At 34.3% G+C, this 19,183-nt stretch overlaps 1 protein-coding gene across 1 annotated transcript in view; it reads right to left on the bottom strand.

Moving 5' to 3' along the window:
- LOC106157130 (uncharacterized) overlaps positions 1-19,183 on the bottom strand; it is a 33,378-nt gene that overhangs the window by 1,616 nt on the left and 12,579 nt on the right. Inside the window, exons 2-15 of the mRNA XM_087002910.1 lie at positions 14,824-15,010; positions 10,385-10,514; positions 9,825-10,160; positions 9,206-9,511; positions 8,753-8,847; positions 6,003-6,073; positions 5,126-5,287; positions 4,098-4,231; positions 3,849-3,935; positions 1,851-1,984; positions 1,358-1,477; positions 821-911; positions 547-666; positions 80-304 (exon numbers count right to left, since the gene is read on the bottom strand). Coding sequence (XP_086859036.1) covers positions 80-304; positions 547-666; positions 821-911; positions 1,358-1,477; positions 1,851-1,984; positions 3,849-3,935; positions 4,098-4,231; positions 5,126-5,287; positions 6,003-6,073; positions 8,753-8,847; positions 9,206-9,511; positions 9,825-10,160; positions 10,385-10,514; positions 14,824-15,010 — 2,198 coding nt within the window. The remainder of the gene's footprint in view (positions 1-79; positions 305-546; positions 667-820; positions 912-1,357; positions 1,478-1,850; positions 1,985-3,848; positions 3,936-4,097; positions 4,232-5,125; positions 5,288-6,002; positions 6,074-8,752; positions 8,848-9,205; positions 9,512-9,824; positions 10,161-10,384; positions 10,515-14,823; positions 15,011-19,183) is intronic.

The raw sequence follows: 19,183 nt of genomic DNA, 5'->3' as shown, positions 1-19,183 counted from the left end.
CAGTAAACCATCATAAATACATTTAAACTTTTAGTGCAAAACACCTTTGAAACACATCTTGTTAGCATCATCACTTTACCTTCTCCGAAACTGTAAACAATGTGACGATTCGTCATCAAATAATTTCCACCTATTTTGAAGCCTGTGGCAACGGCACGGTCTTCACCACATCTATCTATGACTTTTATCAGGCCAACTGATTTCCAATGCTTGTCTATCTTGGAATTGATCAACTTGACAAGTGAAACCACTGGGTAACTGGCATCAAAGAGCTTGGTAAAATTTCCATCACAGTATAAGTTTTCTAAAAAGAAATTAGGGACACAGATTACACTTGCAGGCAAATGAGAAAATCATCTTCATGATTTGTTATTTGTACTGCCAACCTTCTTGATACTGCTTTTTATAATATGATTTAAGTAAAAAGATATTCAGATTCATTCAGTTTTTATTGATTTGCAAGTAAGCCCTGTATAGTGATGTGATTTTTGCAAATTTGAAACTGGAGAATTTCACATACACATACAGTACACACAAACATATTACGTTTTTTAAATTCAACTTCTTCCATATGCAACATGCACCATATGCTCTTGTTCTCCTTGGTGCGTTCAACTATGCAGTGAGTACAAAGGAACTTGCATCCACAACTGAGCTGACTGTTTGCTGAAATAGAAAATGCCCATGGCATTTATACAGTATTTTTATCATTATGTTTTATTCATAAATTCACACAAAAAGTATAACTTAATCTATATGACTCCTTTCATCTTTGTAGTTTAAAGCTACGATATGTGCTACAGTAATATAGTTTATATACCTGCTTGATGTACCAAACAGTAGAGGCATTTCTCAGACTGAATGGGTTTACCACCAGTCCCTGCATATACAGGTGCACCTTCAACACCTCCCTAGAAGACCAAATTTTGTCACTGAATAATTGCCACTTTAATTCTGGTTTTACTTTATCTAAACTGGCAAATATGCAGACACCAAATAGACAAAAACAATGCAACAATTTACAAAATGTTCTGGAAAAATGACCTGATCATGCTTACTTTCTAAAGGAATCTGTCTTTTTACCAAACAGAGGTACTCAGTACATTTGAAGTAAATAAAAATATGATGACACATAAATTAATAAGAATGTACGTCTTCAGGCAAATACAATGCATGTGAAAATAACTTGTGATAATTTGATAACATTTACCAACTAGGTTTTAGACCAAGCAAAAAAATGGCTTTATGTATTTAAAAGGAATACACCAACTTACATAATTATTCTTACACATTAAACAATATATAGTTTACAAAATCTATACAATCTAAACTTCACTTGTCAATAGGAATTACTTACCTTGTAAAGTTTCAACAATGCATCATACAGTTCTTCAATTTTGATTCTTTTCACAGGTTTTCCCTTTTTGCACATCTTAATTAGTTTGGCGAATTCTGTGCTTATTTCTCTGGGCCATCCCTGCAATACAGAGTATTATTTGTCATTATAAAAAAAATCAGGCCTGTCAACTCTCCAGATTTTATCAGGGGTTTCCATATTTGGTACTGCATTCAGGCCACAAATCTTCTAATCATGCCATCAGTTGTTTAAGATCATAAAAAGAGTCTAAAAATAATAAAGTTTCTAGAGAGTTACTGGTAGAGTTGGGGTGTTGTTTGCAAATGTCACATGACATTCCACTGTAGTTATTTCCAGTGTTGACAGATAATTAAGAAACATGCACTATCCAACATGGATATTAAAAAGGGAAAAAAAGCTCATTTAGTCTTATCCATTATATCTCATTATAATTGTGTCAGACCCTTCTTTAGGATAAAGATTAAACACTCACCTGCTCTATCCCCTTCTCTATCAAAATCTTTTCTTCATCATCAGAAGTATTCCAGGAGAGATGAAGAGAAACTGAGCTACCTTTCTCAGGGTCAGGATCAGAGGCAAGAACACCCGTCAACAATTCCTCAAGCACTTGAAAGAATTTTTTATACATAAAATATACTGAAAGTTATATTTCAGTTATTCTTTCCACTGAAAAGACATAAATCTTCACTTACAAAGAAATATGTATTTACTTCTGATCAGTAAAATAACAAGGCAGCAAAGCTGTCAAATGTACAGACAAAAAACAGGAAATAACTATGCACAAAATAGGCTACTGTCAATTCTGATGCAAAAGTACATTATGTTAAACTGCAAATTCAACATCAAATTTTAATTATGCTCAACAGGTAATACCAATGTAAGTAAATTGTGTAACAAGTTCACACTGTGAAAATGTATAACTTCCAGAAAAAGAAGCCAATTAGACTGCTTTTCCAACTCAGGCTGCATTTTAGTCCTGTATGTATTTTTTGAAAGTTTGGCAATCATAAGTAACATGGTTTTCCCATAATGGTCATCATGGCAGCAGCACCCAAAATTGCGTTTTCTTCTATTCTGATGCCATATTACATAATGGTTAACAGCATAATGACCGTCAATTTTTAATAATAAAATATACGTATCATGGATTTTCAGAAAATGTGACTAGCATGGGTCTTCAAGCCCGAGGAACTTCAAAGTCACACCTTGAAAATGCCATTATGTGAAAAATTACATTTTCACAAAAAAAATGTTTAACTGGCAGTAAGAATTACCAAACAGACTGCATTGCCTACTGAAGCTGTATTTTAGTCCCATGTTTCTTTCCTGTAAGTTTGAGAACAGTAAGTGACATGGTTTTTCTTAAATGGTCATCATGGGAGCAGTGCCCAAAATAGTTTTTTTTCCAAATTTTGATGCAATATTACATAATGTTTAACAGCATAATGACCATCAATTTTAATAATAAAATATTAGTATTATGGATATTCAGAAAATGTGACTAGCAAAGGTCTTCAGGCCCATGGAACTTTAAAGTCACAACTTGAAAATGCCAAAATGTAAACAAAGACAGCAATGTTCTGAAATGTTTTTTTTTTCCAGTTTTAACAATTTCTAACATAAAACAAAATTAACAGTTTACTACCGTTTTTATATGATCAACTAAGAAAATTGATGAGATGGGAAAAATATCAATAGAATAGTGTTAAATGTCCAATTTCCTCCATTCTGAGATTCTGAACATAGTGAATGATTGAATCTGACAAACTGTAATGACATGAGTTTATTTCCATTTTTGACACTTTATTACACAATACACGATAACAAGTTTACCATCATTTTTACATAATCAACTAACAATGTTGTAAAGATGCAGGAAATGTCAAACAAACACTTTTATGTATCTTATTAGTAAAATAATAAGACTGTTAACATGCCTAAGAATTGAATCTGAGGAAATGGGAAAAAACAGCTTAACTTCTAAAATAATGGCCTGATTATGCTGATTTTCGAACTCAACCTGCGTTTTAGTAAGATTGACCAATCCTGTGAGTTTAATGACAATTGGCCTATCTGTTTTTCTTATATTGTGTTTACAGTGTTGCATATATGCTGAAAAATATGCTGAAAAGTGAAAAAACAGCATAACTTCTACAATAATGGCCCGATCATGCTGATTTTCGAACTTGACCTGCGTTTTATGAATATTCATCAGCTCTGTAAATATAAAGCCAAAAAGTAAAACTGCCCTCCACTTATCGTGTTTAAAAGGAAAGTGCACGGCGCTGGCATCGGCATCGCCATTGCCATCGGCGACGACAGACGCAGATGATGGCAATATGTACAGACACATCTGTGTCTGTACATAAAAATGTAGAAAAAACTTATGAAAGTTTTTTTAGATAGAAAATGTTATACTCAACCCCTGATACCAAGATCAAAACAGTTCAGTTTTATTGGCATCCATTACCTATTCCAATACCGTAACAGTCAGTAGTGTTTGTTACAACCCCTTCATGAAGTTTTGGGTCTGTATAGCCAGCAGCAAAAGGAACAGCTGAAAATAGTTTTACATGCATTCATGTGAGTGTGCATAAAATACAAACATAAAAGTCATTTAGTCTAACAATGCTTTTATGTACAGAAACCTCATATGGGTGCCCAAAGAATGAACAACTATTACACAAAGCAGCCTTCAACTAGAGGCATTTAGTCTTACTTTTGGTAACAGTGGCCCTTCCACTCTTCACATTATACATTTTTGCAAATCCCATATCTCCAAGCCTGATGTTCTCATGCTCATCCAGGAATATGTTTGAGGATTTGATGTCTCTATGAACTGCGCACTTGCTTCTGAAATACCAAACAAACACATGCAGCAACATGAATATGAATATGTAGAAAATGATAATAATGGTACAAAGAAAAACATCACACAATATCAAACATGCTTGTATGTACCAATGTCTTTACCTTCAATCCCTTCTTTTAAAAAAAATTCCCTGAAAAATAATCTTTCAACCACTGCACTAATCCTAAATAGAAGACAATAGAAATATCTACAGCGTGAGGGTTGGGTATTTGTTTGAAGCAGAACTGTACAGATAAACTGCACCTGTGGTGCCCCTGATACTCCTTTTCACTTCTTTTTCAGATGCCCTATACCCGCCCCTTAACAAAAAATTGACAATAAAACACAGGGAAATGTGGTCTCTTAAAAAAGTGAAAAAAAAGCTGTCATTGTTTCTTCATGGACATATATCTCAAGCTGATGGACAAAATGAAAAGATCCTTGTTACCATTTCTATGTTCCTACTTGACAACTTTGAAATTACTTGAACAGTACCTAATTTATCTCTGTATTATATGTACTTTTTAAGATTTTCTTTTTTGTGTAAATAATATAACCGATTTATTTCCTGTTTAATCATCAATCTGCTTAGTTGTTAATTAGCCTTATGTTCATTTGTCATGACTATATATAAATATATATATTATAAATATATATATATATTATAAATATTCTTATTCCTTTTCTTTTTTCCGCTTTTGTGTGTGTGTGTGTGTGTGTGTGCGTGTGCTCTCACGTGCATGCGCATGTAATTTGTAATTTTCTTGGTCTTCATGGGGAGCATATACTGCTTTTAGTGCTTTACTTTGATTAACTTTGCTTAAAAAACAGTGAAGTCTTTAGCAAGTGTTCAAGTCTATGAGTACCTTCAAGTCAGATAAGTCGATAAAACTTACTTGTCATCTGACTGAAGAAATTTCACTGCATCAGCCAACTGGACACTCATGCGTAGGCGAGTTTTCCAGTCCAAACTTTCACCACTTATCTTCGATTGTTCAAGTCGATCTTTTAAAGTTCCCCCTTTCATGTATACTGTCATCACTGCTTTGGAGTATTTACTGAAAAAAATACCTTGTTGGTTATAAAGCTTGACCAAATTTATCATAAAGAGAAACAATTTAAAAAAATAATACATTACAATAATCTCATTCAATACTTCAGGTATATGTACACTTAGGCCAGTATTCAAATTATCAAAAGCAAGATGGAATTATAGATAAAAATTATCACAAAATTTAAAGGAACAACAGTCAGTCATTAAAAGGCCCACAGTAACCCCAGCAGGTTGCAGCTTAAACAACACATTGCCTGGAAAATAAGTGTCCAAAACATAGAAAAAATCATTGAACAAACAGTAAATAAAACCCCAGTACTAATCTGAAGACCCACTTAGCCTGCATTTTAGCCATTAAATGGTGATAGCCAATATGTACAGCCACTACTGTGTCTGCACATAAAATTGCCTTGATTTTATTTCATTTTGATTGACCTGAAGACTGGAAATTTCAGAACCAAACAAAACATGATCAATACATGAGTATTCCCTAATTCTTTATAAAATACAAAGAAACAGGTTGCTCAATCATTAATTGTGGGTGAAAGCATGCTAGAGAAGATTGCTTTATAAAAATCTTTGTGTGTTCGTTTTCCAATTTCTAAATCCATAATGAAAAAATAATGTAAAAAGACATAACAAGAGAGCAATTTTTATATCTTTAAAATGATCCCACACTGATAATGTGGATAAAAAAGTTTCTTCATATGATTACTTACCCTTCTAATTGCTCACAAATTCCAAGAGCAGTCAGAAGATAAACATACTTTGTCTTAGCCCAATCCTTCTCCTAGAACAACACCAGTGCACCAAAACAAATCAAAAAACATTTTTCATGTAATATAACAATGGCACATCTAGCAAAAATACTATCATAAACTAGAGGATCAGAGAGGCGATACCGCCTCCGAATATTGTACCACCAGCTGGAGCAAGCGCATTCGTATAGACCCCCACATACACAAAATAAGGGACACAGCCACCAGTTTTGTGCTTGACAAGCTGTAAAAATGCAATCAACAAGAATTTTTAAACTATTGCAAAAAATATATATGGTACAATCAAATTTAAGTTCTTCGTAAGGTAGGTCAAGGGTCAATTTCAAGGTCACAGTAAATTTCCAGTATATGACTTCCTATTCAAGTTCAAGAGTAACTATGGACCTATCTCTGTCAAGTTTGAAGTTAAAAGAGAAAGAAATTAGCAGAGTTCAGTTCATGATAAAAAGTAGGTCAAAGGTCAATTTCAAGGTCACATTTAGATTGCCAGTATATGACTTTCTATTCAAGTTCAATAGTAACTATGGACCTATCTCTGCCAGTTTTGGAGATAAAAGGGAAGCAAAATTTGCAAAGTTCAGTTTATGGTGAAAAGTAGGTCAAAGGTCAATTTTAAGGTCACATTTAGATTGCCAGTATATGACTTCCTATTCAAGTTCAATAGTAACTATGGACCTATCTCTGCCAGTTTTGGAGATAAAAGGAAAGCAAAATTTGCAAAGTTCAGTTCATGGTGAAAAGTAGGTCAAAGGTCAATTTCAAGGTCACATTTAGATTGCCAGTATATGACTTCCTATTCAAGTTCAATAGTAACTATGGACCTATCTCTGCCAGTTTTGGAGATAAAAGGGAAGCAAAATACAGTTCATGGTGTAAAGTAGGACAAAGGTCAATTTTAAGGTCACATTTAGATTGCTAGTATATGACTTCCTTTTCAAGTTCAATAGTAACTATGGACCTATCTCTGCCAGTTTTGGAGATAAAAGGAAAGCAAAATTTGCAAAGTTCAGTTCATGGTGAAAAGTAGGCCAAGGGCAATTTCAAGGTCACATTTAGATTGCCAGTATATGACTCCCTATTCAAGTGCAATAGTAACTATGGACCTATCTCTGCCAGTTTTGGAGATAAAAGGAAAGCAAAATTTGCAAAATTCAGTTCATGGTGTAAAGTAGGTCAAAGGTCAATTTTAAGGTCACATTTAGATTGCCAGTATATGACTTCCTATTCAAGTTCAATAGTAACTATGGACCTATCTCTGCCAGTTTTGGAGATAAAAGGGAAGCAAATTTTGCAAAGTTCAGTTTATGGTGAAAAGTAGGTCAAAGGTCAATTTTAAGGTCACATTTATAATGCCAGTATATGACTTCCTATTCAAGTTCAATAGTAACTATGGACCTATCTCTGCCAGTTTTGGAGATAAAAGGGAAGAAAAATTTGCAAAGTTCAGTTCATGGTGAAAAGTAGGTCAAAGGTCACTTTCAAGGTCATAGTAAGATTGCCAGTATATGACTTCCTATTCAACTTCAATAGTAACTATGGACCTATCTCTGCCAGTTTTGGAGATATAAGGGACTAAATGTTATAATTTTGGAGTTACCATAATGTGCCTTAAATTTCGTACAGAAAAAATTAATTAAAACAAAGAAAATGTCATTTTGGTCAAAATTCTTGAAATAGGAGGTGCTCTGAAGTTTCAGAAGTTCAAATTTGATGAAATAATGTCATTTTTGAACACAAGTTGTCTGCTTTGCCAAGCCTTATGTTTTATTTTTCCAGAGTTCAAAATTTATTATCCATTACCGTACTCCACATTTTGCTTTTACCACCAATATGTACTTTTTGATACAGTGTAACTCGAAAACCGTATGGAATACAAAAAAACCGAGACCACCTCCAGTGTTGGGCTTTACATGCTCTACAAAATGCAAAAAAGAATGGGTCTCTAGCATTAACGGTTCCCGAATTAGAGACAGTTTTCAGTTTCGGTATCTTATGGCCGCTACTCCCGTGAAAATGCACCGATTGACCCCAAATTCATGGAGATGAAAGATGACCTGAAGGGTAACACTTTCCAATAATATTATTGGTTAAGTCTGTGTGGTGTCTGAATAACAGGGCAAAAAAAATTTTTTTCGTAAAAAATTTCATTTTTTTGAAAATTTTGGCCCATTTGACCTTGAAGTAAAGGTCAAAGGTCAAATCCAAGGGTATATTTGAAATCTACACATATGACTTTTGGAAAGCTGTCTATAGAAATTTTTCCCATAACTCCTTCCGTAGGGTAGATAATTAGCATTTAATTTTGCCATTTTTAGACAAGGGTGCATTGCAATGAGTGCCACACCCAGACCCCAATACCGACAAAGCCCAAATTTTACGTGGAACGAGTTGAGATTATAGGTGACCTAAATCCATGAGATGGGTACGGGGGCCCTTACCGTCTAGGAGGAGAAGCGGTAACGGTAGCCGTCCGGCGGAGCCGGCGGAGCCGGCGGAGCCAACGGAGCCGGCGGAGCCGGCGGAGCCGGCGGAACGATCCGGACGGGACCGAAACCATGTGTACCGCCAGCGCTAACGCTGGTGGTACAATAATTACCCTTAATGAATTTGAATGGAAAATTTTATCAGCTTCTTTTTCTGTAACAGATGCTCACATTTACTTTTTAAAATATTTTAAAAAATGCACTTACCCTGTCAAATTCCAGTGTTCCTTGATTATCATTGTTATCAGCAAGTCTCTTAACTGCAACTTTCAACCCATGTATTTGCTCAAGGTTTAAAACACCTTGAGCAATGAAAAAAAAAAATTACAGAATTGCACTGAGGTGAGCACATATTATCCATATATTGATATTTAGTATCATAGCTCTAAAACACATCAAACTTTTTTCCTTACTTCATCACTTTGTATTCTGTTACAAACTTGTTTACCAGTATCACTGACAGTTAATTTTCAAGACCATTTGCTTCACATCTCTGAAATTATCTTTAACAATTTTTGTCAATAAATGTATAAAAATATAAAAAAAAGTTTAAGCGAAAATAATAATAAAATGTAATTTATCTGTATCATTATACTGGAAAAAATGAATTACGATGACATAATGAAGGCATTTTCTCTCTTGACAAAAAATGTAACCTACCCCTATGCACTACACCAAACCCACATTTTTCTTCAGAGGCAATTACTTCAGAAAAACAGTTAGTGACCAATTCCAAGTCCTTCTCACTGAATTCATAAGCATTGATAGCTTGGTTGAATTTTGGTTTTGGCTTTCTCTCAATGTCTGGTGCAGAAACTGAAGACATTTGCCTGTTTCCTGCCTTTTCTTTCTCTAATACACCTGTTATTTGGGAGATGAAGTCTGTTCCACTACTATCCGTTGTTTCCATTTCCATCTGGCCAGAGAAGCTGGTTGACTTCAAGTCTGACGGTAATCTTTTTAGATCTTGCATATGATAAAAATAAAGAAAATACTTGAGATTAAAAAGAATCCAACTCAAAAACAGAGAGATGAATGGATGCCCAATCTTAGTGAAAATAAATGAGACAAAGGAATGACGCTACACAATCCTTATTTTCATCATAGTTAGAATGTGCACTCAAACACCTGAAAACTTTAGAACATCATAACACTTCTTTCACATCTCAAAATGTATCTTAAATTACACTTCTTTCACATCTCAAAATGTATCTTAAATTACACTTCTTTCACGTCCCAAAATGTATCTTTAATAAAAATGCATAATGAAAATGTTAACCGGTTTCATTTGCCTGTCCAATGCACCCAGTTTCCATTTCCTCTCTTGAATCCCGCTGTGGAAACTTCGCAGCAGGAGATCCAACCAGCCCACCTGGCTCTCTTTTAACTGCACCTGGGGGAGGTGCCGACTGCATGGGATCTTTGGCCAGTTCTTGCTGGTTGATGGTATCATGACGTGAATCTCCAGATCCATAATGATGAACATTTATTGTGGTGGCATTATAATGATGCTCTACCTTTGGATAAGAAGCAGTCATTGGGAATGTAGAAGGTGTTTCCTTTTTAACACCTGGAATGCTCACTGGAATCTGTGGAGCAGAGTTCTTTGACGTCTCTATAAATATAAAACTTCAATCACCTTACAAATGACACTTAAAGTATGTCAAGACATTTCAATCCATCAAATGCTATGTTCATGACCTATATATGTTTGCAACTAAGAGACATCTAAGAATAATGATATCAGCTGACAGGATACACATGTACACCTTCCACGTCAAAAATATTATACCCATACAAGTTTTAGAATTGCAACGTTAATAAATATACAGTACATACCAAGCAAGTTAGCCAAATAGTCGTGGCTTGTTTCTCTTAATGCTGTTATGAACTTGTCCAAAAAATCTGGACCTTTGGTTTGAATGAATTCCAGTACTTTCTCAGCTTTGTCAAACCTGGTTTTCTCTGCCTAGAGGTACATCATCACAAAGAATCATAAATTTAATGGTATACATAAGCATCATGTGCATAATATTTTGTACAACGTATTGGTACAAGGAATTACAACAAAAGAAATGTCTTAAAAAGAGATAGTGATCAAATAATTCCACTGAGCATTTGTAAGCTTTGGTCTTTTTGAAAATTATATGTGTATACTTAATTTGATACAAGGTTTTCTTGCCTTTGTCAAACAAAAAGTACCCTCTACCAAGGGCCAATACATTGATTGCTCATTAAATATTCACAGATATTTCCCTTGCTATTTCTGTGCACGTCTCCGAACTCTGACCCAACTGTGATGAATTCCAACCAATAATTTCCAAGTTGGTTCTTATAATAAAAGACCCTCGAGAAGACAAATTGCGCAACATATGTGATGTCGAACAGTGTGAAACATAAAGCCGGCTAGTCATTTTTAGCTGTCAGTCTATGAAGCTAGTTATTTAAAAGAAAGATGACAAATAATAAAAGCACAATTTTTCACTTTCAATCTTTGTATTAGGTTTTCATATGACCCAAATTTTTACAAACATTATCTGCTCAAAATGCCAAATGAAAACAAGGCAGCAAAGCTGTCATATGTACAGACAAAAAACAGAAAATAAAGATGCAAAATAGGTCATTTTGTCAATTTTGATGCAATAATAAATAATGCTTATATATAGCACTGTTAGTCATCACTGAATTTTAATCATGCACAACAGGTAACATGGTCAATAACAGGAGCGGACCCAGAGATATTTTCTGACAGTATTCCAAAGTATCTATGTTGATCCATCCTCCATTTTGATGGTCTTCCAACAGAAAAAAAAATAGATATCGGTCAATATAAACTTAAAAACCTGACTGTCTTCCGGAAGACCCAGAAGATGGTCTCAATCCATCCCTTCGATAAGATTACAGTTTCAGGACCATGAGAGTTCAAATTCACATGATGAAAGTCCCAATATTTGAAAATGATGACAGTGCATAAAATAATATTACATAATGTTTAAAGACATAAAAACCAATATACAACTGCTTATGTGGAAATACAGAAAATGTGCAGAGCCACAGGCGGATGGGAGTTAAAAGTCACAAATGCCAGTGTTTGAGAAAAAATTAAAAAGGAAAACATAAAACCAGAAAAGCACTCTGAGAGTGCAGACCTCTGCCAAGGCAGCAATTTTTTATTATTATTGATTATTGATAGATTATTGATCCGAACCACCACCAAAAACTAATCATTGTCCTCCTTGACCCACTTCTGACAGTTCCTGAAAATTTCATCAAAATCGGTACATAACTTTTTCAGTAATGTTGATGACAGACAAACAGGGGTGAAAACATAACCTCCTTGGCAGAGGTAAATATAATTCCAATGAAGCTGCTATTCAAACTTTTAATCTTTGAGTTTGATATATATATATATATATTAAAAACTTATTTGCAATATTAAACAAAATTCACCTGCATAATTATCACTGCTTCCTTATTATTAATCTAGCAGAGAGCTTAACCTTTGGGAGTTTACAGGGAAATATCAACAAGTTTGCTTTATGTAATCTCATTTAATGGCCTATTAATTAGGCAAATGACTTTATAACTCTGAACTTAGCCTAGTGATACCCAAGGGAAATTTACAGACTGACCCATTCAAAGGTCTTCAGGCCCATAAGTCACACCTTAAGAAAAGCACAAAACAATAATGCACAAAATAGGAGACTACCAATTCTGATACAATAATACATTTTGTTTAACTGCATGGTCAACATCAAATCTTAATTATGCACAACAGGTAACACTGACGAAAGTAAAAGCATAAGGCTTCAGGCCCATCAGAGTTCAAGTGTATACTTAGAAAGTGCCAGAATGAGAAAAATGAAAATTTCACAAAAAATGCATAAATTTAATAAAAATGATAATCTAATAGAGCTGGTTTTCTAATATGAGCTGTATGTCAATCCTAAGAATCATTCTTGTAAGACTACATGTAGTTGAAAAAATAGAAAGTAACAGTTTTCTTTCCATAAAGTTAATGGTGGCAGTGCATAAAGTAGGTTTTTGTCAATTTTGATGCACCATTACATAATGATTAACTGTATACATACCACCAATTTTTAAATATCTACTATTAAAAACATGGACATTAAGAAAATTTGATTACCACTGGGCTTCATGCCCAAGGGAGCTCTAAGTCCCACATTGAAAATTCCAGTATGTGAAAGATAAAAATTTTCACAAAAAAAACTCTATAACTTCCAGAAAATTAACTAATGAGACAGATTTTCCAACTGAAGCTGTATTTCAGTCCTATGTTTCTTTCCTTTAAGTGTGAAAAAAGCAAGTGACATGGTTGTCCTTTCACGGTCACTACGGAGGCAGTGCCCAAAATAGGGTTTTGTTCAATTTTGATGCAATATTACACAATGCTTAACAGCATAATAACCATCAGTTTTTTAATGATAAAATAAAACTATCATGGATATTCAGAAAATGTGTCTAGCCCATAGAGTTCAGAGTCACACTTTGAAAATCCCAAAATCTAAACAAGAGAAAACTGTATTGAAAAGAGTTTATTTCCATTTTCAACACCTTTTTTACATAAAACAAAATAAGCGATTTACTGTAATTCTTATATGATCAATTAAAAAATATGTTGTCAAAGGAAAAATATCAATAGAACAAATTTAAATGTCCAACTTGTTCCATTCTGAGATTCTTAACTTAGTGAATGATTGAATCTGACGAACTGCAATGATATGAGTTCCTTTCCATTTTTGATACTTTATTACACAATGCACAATAAAAGCTGATTTTTTAACTTGACCTGTGTATAATGGATATTCATCAGTTCTGTAAGTTTCAAGCCAAAAAGAACAATGGTTTTCCACAACAGCAACAAAAGACGCAGGTGATGGCTATATGTACAGACATTGTCTTACCATGCTGTTGGAAAATCTGCTTCTACTTCGCACCCATGTCTCAGCTCCCATATATATCTAGCTAAAAATGAACAGCTTTGTGTCTTACACCATTTGAAGCCACATTACATTACATTTCTAGCATAATCTATCTTCCAGACTTGCTGAAACTGTCAGTCCGATCGGTCATGACCAAGCATTTTTTTGGACGGGTAAAAAATTGGACTTGGTCAGTCTAAAGGACTGACAAGAGTTTTAAGAACCACAATTTTGAATTTACATTCATCATTAGACATAATTCACCAATAAAATTATAAAAAACCCAAAGTGTTTTTCCCATCCATTTAAAACCTATCACATCCACAAACAAAGTAAGCTACCTAAACGTACTGGTAGTATCTGTCTCGAACAAATAGGGTGATTTTCGGCCTGACAAAAATCCATTCGGTCCGGCAAATTTTTCATTACTGCCAGTCCAAATGTCTGGCCATTCTGAAAATTTTTCAGCATGTCTGATTTTCTTCGGAGTCCTTTATTACCAACTGCTCAGGCACTGACACTTAACTAGTCCCTGACCAATCTCTTGGCAGGTGATCAAGTCAATTAATTGCTCTGATCTTAACTACTTACTCTAGTGTATGATATACTAGTATTTGAAGGACCACTACTACTGCACACTAATACCCCCTTTACACTGGACGGCGTCCTTTCTGCGACCATGAAATTTGGCATCGCTGTGGTCTTAATAAGGAGGCACGAGCATTGATTTTGTAGCAGAATGAATGCTCAGTGATCGGCCAGTTGTCGGCATGAAAAGTATTATAATTTTTTAACTCTCAAATGGGGCCGTACTGCTGGACGCAGAAAGGACGCCGTCCAGTGTAAAGGGGGCTTTACTCCATGCAAATGTAACACAACAACATCATAAATCAAAGCTGGTGATTATGTGAGTACGCTGTTAACAAGAGGAGGCATGTCAGTCTGTTAAAACTGATTGTAGTCAGCAAGTCCTGGTGCATTGGCATTAAGCCGATAAAATATATTGTGAACAGTCCCTATGCCCCCCCCCCCCTTCCATCACACACACACGTAGTGGTTTTGGGAAACCCCTAGGTCAGGTGGGTGGCTGAACTTTAGCAAGAGGAGTTACTAAACTGGTTCCATCTGGTATCTCAATACAGAGGTTTAGAGAGAATGTTTGCAGAGTTGAAATCATCACTCAGCTGGCATCTGGTGGAAAACTTGGAAGTAAAAATCTAGTTGGAAGCAAGTAAACCCCACACATGTGCCCTTCCCCCTTCCAGTAAAAGCAAAAAACAAAGAAACAAACTACTGTACAAGCTTTTTAATATAACAATAAATTGATTACTCTACCTTTATTACAGCAATTTGATATTGTGTCAGAAGAGATTGTTCTTGCAAAGAAGACAACAGAAGAACGTCCACATTCAAGTTTGTCACCAATTCTACTTGGTTATTGGTTACACAATTACTGAGTGCCTTCAGCTGTTCTTGCAACATCTTTCCTGATGCCATACTGTAGCTCTTTTGTCTTGTGTTCCTACAAATACATATCTTTTAGTTCCACCATACAGTCATGGTGATAAGTTTATTGAAATAAAAACTACTTAAGAGACCTCGTGTCACTGCCATGTTTTACCAATGGAATCATATTATTAAAACAACACAGCTAGTACATATTAGAAACTGTAAATAGTAATGCAAACATATGAATTCCTTGCTACCGTAACTCTTGCAAGTTTTTGCAAAATTAAAATTTTACTGAGCTTCCGGGTTATTAATATCAGTATCAACAATTAATTATAGGTTGGTCACAGCAGGGAATTATATCACCAACAAATATACGTTTTCACTTGTATTGATAACAAAACTCTTTACAAGCACTGATTTGTATTTTGACTTCTGATCAAAATTTTTAAACAAGGCAGCAAAGCTGTCAAATGTACAGACAAAAAGCAGGAAATAACAAAATAGGCTACTGTCAATTCTGATGTAAAAGTACATTATGTTAAACTACAAATTCAACATCAAATTTTAATTATGCTCAACAGGTAATACCAATGTAAGTAAAATGTGTAACAAGCATAAGGCTTCAGGCCCATGGGAGTTTGAGTTCACACTTTGAAAATGTAAAACTTCCAGAAAAAGAAGTCAATTAGACTGCATTTCCAACTCGAGCTGCATTTTAGTCCTGTGTTTCTTTTTTAAAAGTTTAACAATCATAAGTAATATGGTTTTCCCATGATGGTCATCATGGCAGCAATACCCAAAATTGTGTTTTCTTCTATTTTGATGCAATATTTCATAATGCTTAACAGCATAAAGACCATCAGTTTTTAATAATAAAGTATACGTATCGTGGATTTTCAGAAAATGTGACTAGCATGGGTCTTCAAGCCCAAGGTGGTTCTAAGTCACACCTTGAAATTGCCAATATGTGAAAAATTAAATTTTCACAAAAAACTGATTAACTGCCAGAAAAATTTACCAAATAGACTGCACTGCCTAATGAAACTGTATTTTAGTCCCATGTTTCTTTCCTGTAAGTTTGAGAACAGTAAGTGACATGGTTTTCCTTAAATGGTCATCAAGGGAGCAGTGTCCAAAATAGGGGTTTCTTCAAATTTTGATGCAATATTACATAATGTTTAACAGGATAATAACCATCAATTTTTAATAATAAAATATTAGTATCATGGATATTCAGAAAATGTGACTAGCAAAGGTCTTCAGGCCCATGGAACTTCAAAGTCACACCTTGAAAATGCCAAAATGTAGACAAGACAGTTCTGTCCTGAAATGCATTTTTTTCCATTTTTAACAATTTTTTAACATATAACAAAATTAACACTTTAATGCCATTTTTATATGATCAACTAAGAAAATTGATGAGATGGAAAAATTATCAATAGAACAGTGTTTAATGTCCAATTTCCTCCATTCTGAGTTTCTGAACATAGTGAATGAATGAATGAATCTGACAAACTGCAATGATAAGAGTTTATTTCCATTTTTGAAACTCTATTATACAATACATGATAACAAGCTTACCATCATTTTTACATAATTAACTAACAATGTTGTAAAGATGCAGGAAATGTTAAACAAAGACTTTTACGTATCTTATTAGTTAAATAATGAGACTGTTAACATGCCTAAGAATTGAATCTGAGGAAATGTAAAACAAGACAGTACTGTTATGAAATGCGTTTATTTTCATTTTTAACACTTTTTTTAACATAAAACAAAATTAACATTTTACTGCCATTTTTTTATGATCAACTAAGAAAGTTGATGAGATGTGAAAAATATCAATAGAACAGTGTCAAATGTCCAATTTCCTCCATTCTGAGTTTCTGAACATAATGAATGATTGAATCTTACAAACTGCAATGATATGAGTTTATTTCCATTTTTGACACTTTATTACACAATACACGATAACAAGTTTACCATCATTTTTACATAATCAACTAACAATGTTGTAAAGATGCAGGAAATGTCAAACAAACACTTTTGCATATCTTATTGATTAAATAATGAGACTGTTAACATGCCTAAGAATTGAATCTGAAGAAATATGAAAAAACAGCATAACTTATAAAATAATGGCCCGATTATGCTGATTTTCGAACTTGACCTGCGTTTTAGTAAGATTGATTACTCCTGTCAGTTTCATGACAACAGGCCTATCGGTTTTCTTTGAAATGTGTTAACAGTGTTGCATATATGCTGAAAAGGGGAAAAACAGCATAACTACTAAAATGGTGGCCCGATCATGCCGATTTTCGAACTTGACCTGCATTTTAGTAAGATTGATTACTCCTGTGAGTTTCATGACAACAGGCCTATCGGTTTTCTTTGAAATGTGTTAACAGTGTTGCATATATGCTGAAAAGTGAAAAAACAGCATAAATTCTACAATAATGGCCCGATCATGCTGATTTTCGAACTTGACCTGCGTTTTATGAATATTCATCAGCTCTGTAAATATAAAGTCAAAAAGTAAAACTGTCTTCCACTTATGGTGTTAACGCTGAAAGTGCACGGCGACGGCGACGGCGACATCGACATGAACGGCGACATGAACGGCGACGACAGATGCAGGTAATGGCAATATGTACAGACACATCTGTGTCTGTACATAAAAAGCTTGTTATTTCTACTTTGTGGATATTTTCAATTTCTACTATATATACTATAAGCAAGTAAGTAATCCGTTTTCTTATCCATTTCCTGAGAGGGAGCATTAGTCGACTGAGAGGGCACCTAAGGAGTAAACCAGTAGGTCGTCGTTGTCGAAAACTCAGCTTTTAAAGTTTTACACAGTCAATTCATTGAAAAATCTGTATCAAAGATCATAATGTGTGTAATGTAGTCTCAGTTATCCAAATTTCGAATAAACTTGTCGATAACTTAGGAGTAGTAGTATTTTTCTGTGGTTTAGGTGTACCAGCACGACTGACTAAGTTGGTTGTCATATTCTAAGATGGGCTAGCAGATTTTGCCAATAGAGGGCTTCGTGTGAAAACTAGTTATTTTTTATACCACTTGGTGCGCTGTATACCCATTCATAAAATGATGACGTAGACATATTAAGCTGAAAATAGCGGTAAACTTGACAGCAATGAAGGTCGCTATTTAAATTTATTATATTTACGTGTTTGAATAATACATATTATAAAAATTTTAAAGCTGTCAAGATGTTTCCAAGATCTTTAAGAGAAAACGAATTATTTGGTCATATGAGGTAGAAACATCATCATTTATACCATTCTTTTTACAGGTGTTTCATTCCATGTGAGCCTTCATGTAACGTCCAGGATTGTATATGATGGAGACATGACTTATTTCTCTAAGGTTACCCATATTATTTTTTCACTTGTGTCTATTTTGCTTAGTATTGTGGAAGAAAGGAGGGTAAATTCACCTATGTCAATTCCCTTGGAGAGACTGGCCAAGAGAAGGACATTATCACAAGAAACTGGGGGTAGTTGAATATTAAAACAGTCTTGTCATGTAAAAAATGATAATATATTGTATTGTATTAATAATAGGTTTACAGGGGCAGATGGATCTTATAAAATGTAATTCTAACTTGTATTCATATTTATTTTCAAGAATGCATTAATATTTATGAATTTAATTCATTTGATTGCTTTAAAGTTTACTATGCCCTGAAAAAGCCTTTAAGGATCTCATATTTTTGACACTAAAAATTCCTGGACTCTTGTAGCTTCCAAACTAGATGGGTCATGTTTTCCCACCTGTCTATCTGGAAATGTCACTGTGTTGTCCCTTTGGTTTGATGTTTAATGCTAATAACTAATAGTATCTTTTTCTTGATTGTCAGTTGTTGCAGACAAAAGGCACTTCAAAACAAGGCAGCAAAGCTGTCAAATGTACAGACAAAAAGCAGGAAATAACTATGCACAAAATAGGCTACTGTCAATTCTGATGCAAAAGTACATTATGTTAAACTGCAAATTCAACATCAAATTTTAATTATGCTGAACTGGTAATACCAATGTAAGTAAAATGTGTAACAAGCATAAGGCTTCAGGCCCATGGGAGTTCAAGTTCACACTTTGAAAATGTATAACTTCCAGAAAAAGAAGCCAATTAGACTGCTTTTCCAACTCGGGCTGCATTTTAGTCCTGTATTTCTTTTTTGAAAGTGTGGCAATCATAAGTAACATGGTTTTCCCATAAT

Source organism: Lingula anatina, chromosome 1, assembly GCF_051362555.1.
Source record: "Lingula anatina isolate TDL-2025a chromosome 1, LinAna3.0, whole genome shotgun sequence".
Taxonomy (NCBI): Eukaryota; Metazoa; Brachiopoda; class Lingulata; order Lingulida; family Lingulidae; genus Lingula; species Lingula anatina.
Note: the sequence above shows the minus strand (reverse complement) of the source record. Positions and strands in the feature narration are given on the sequence as shown.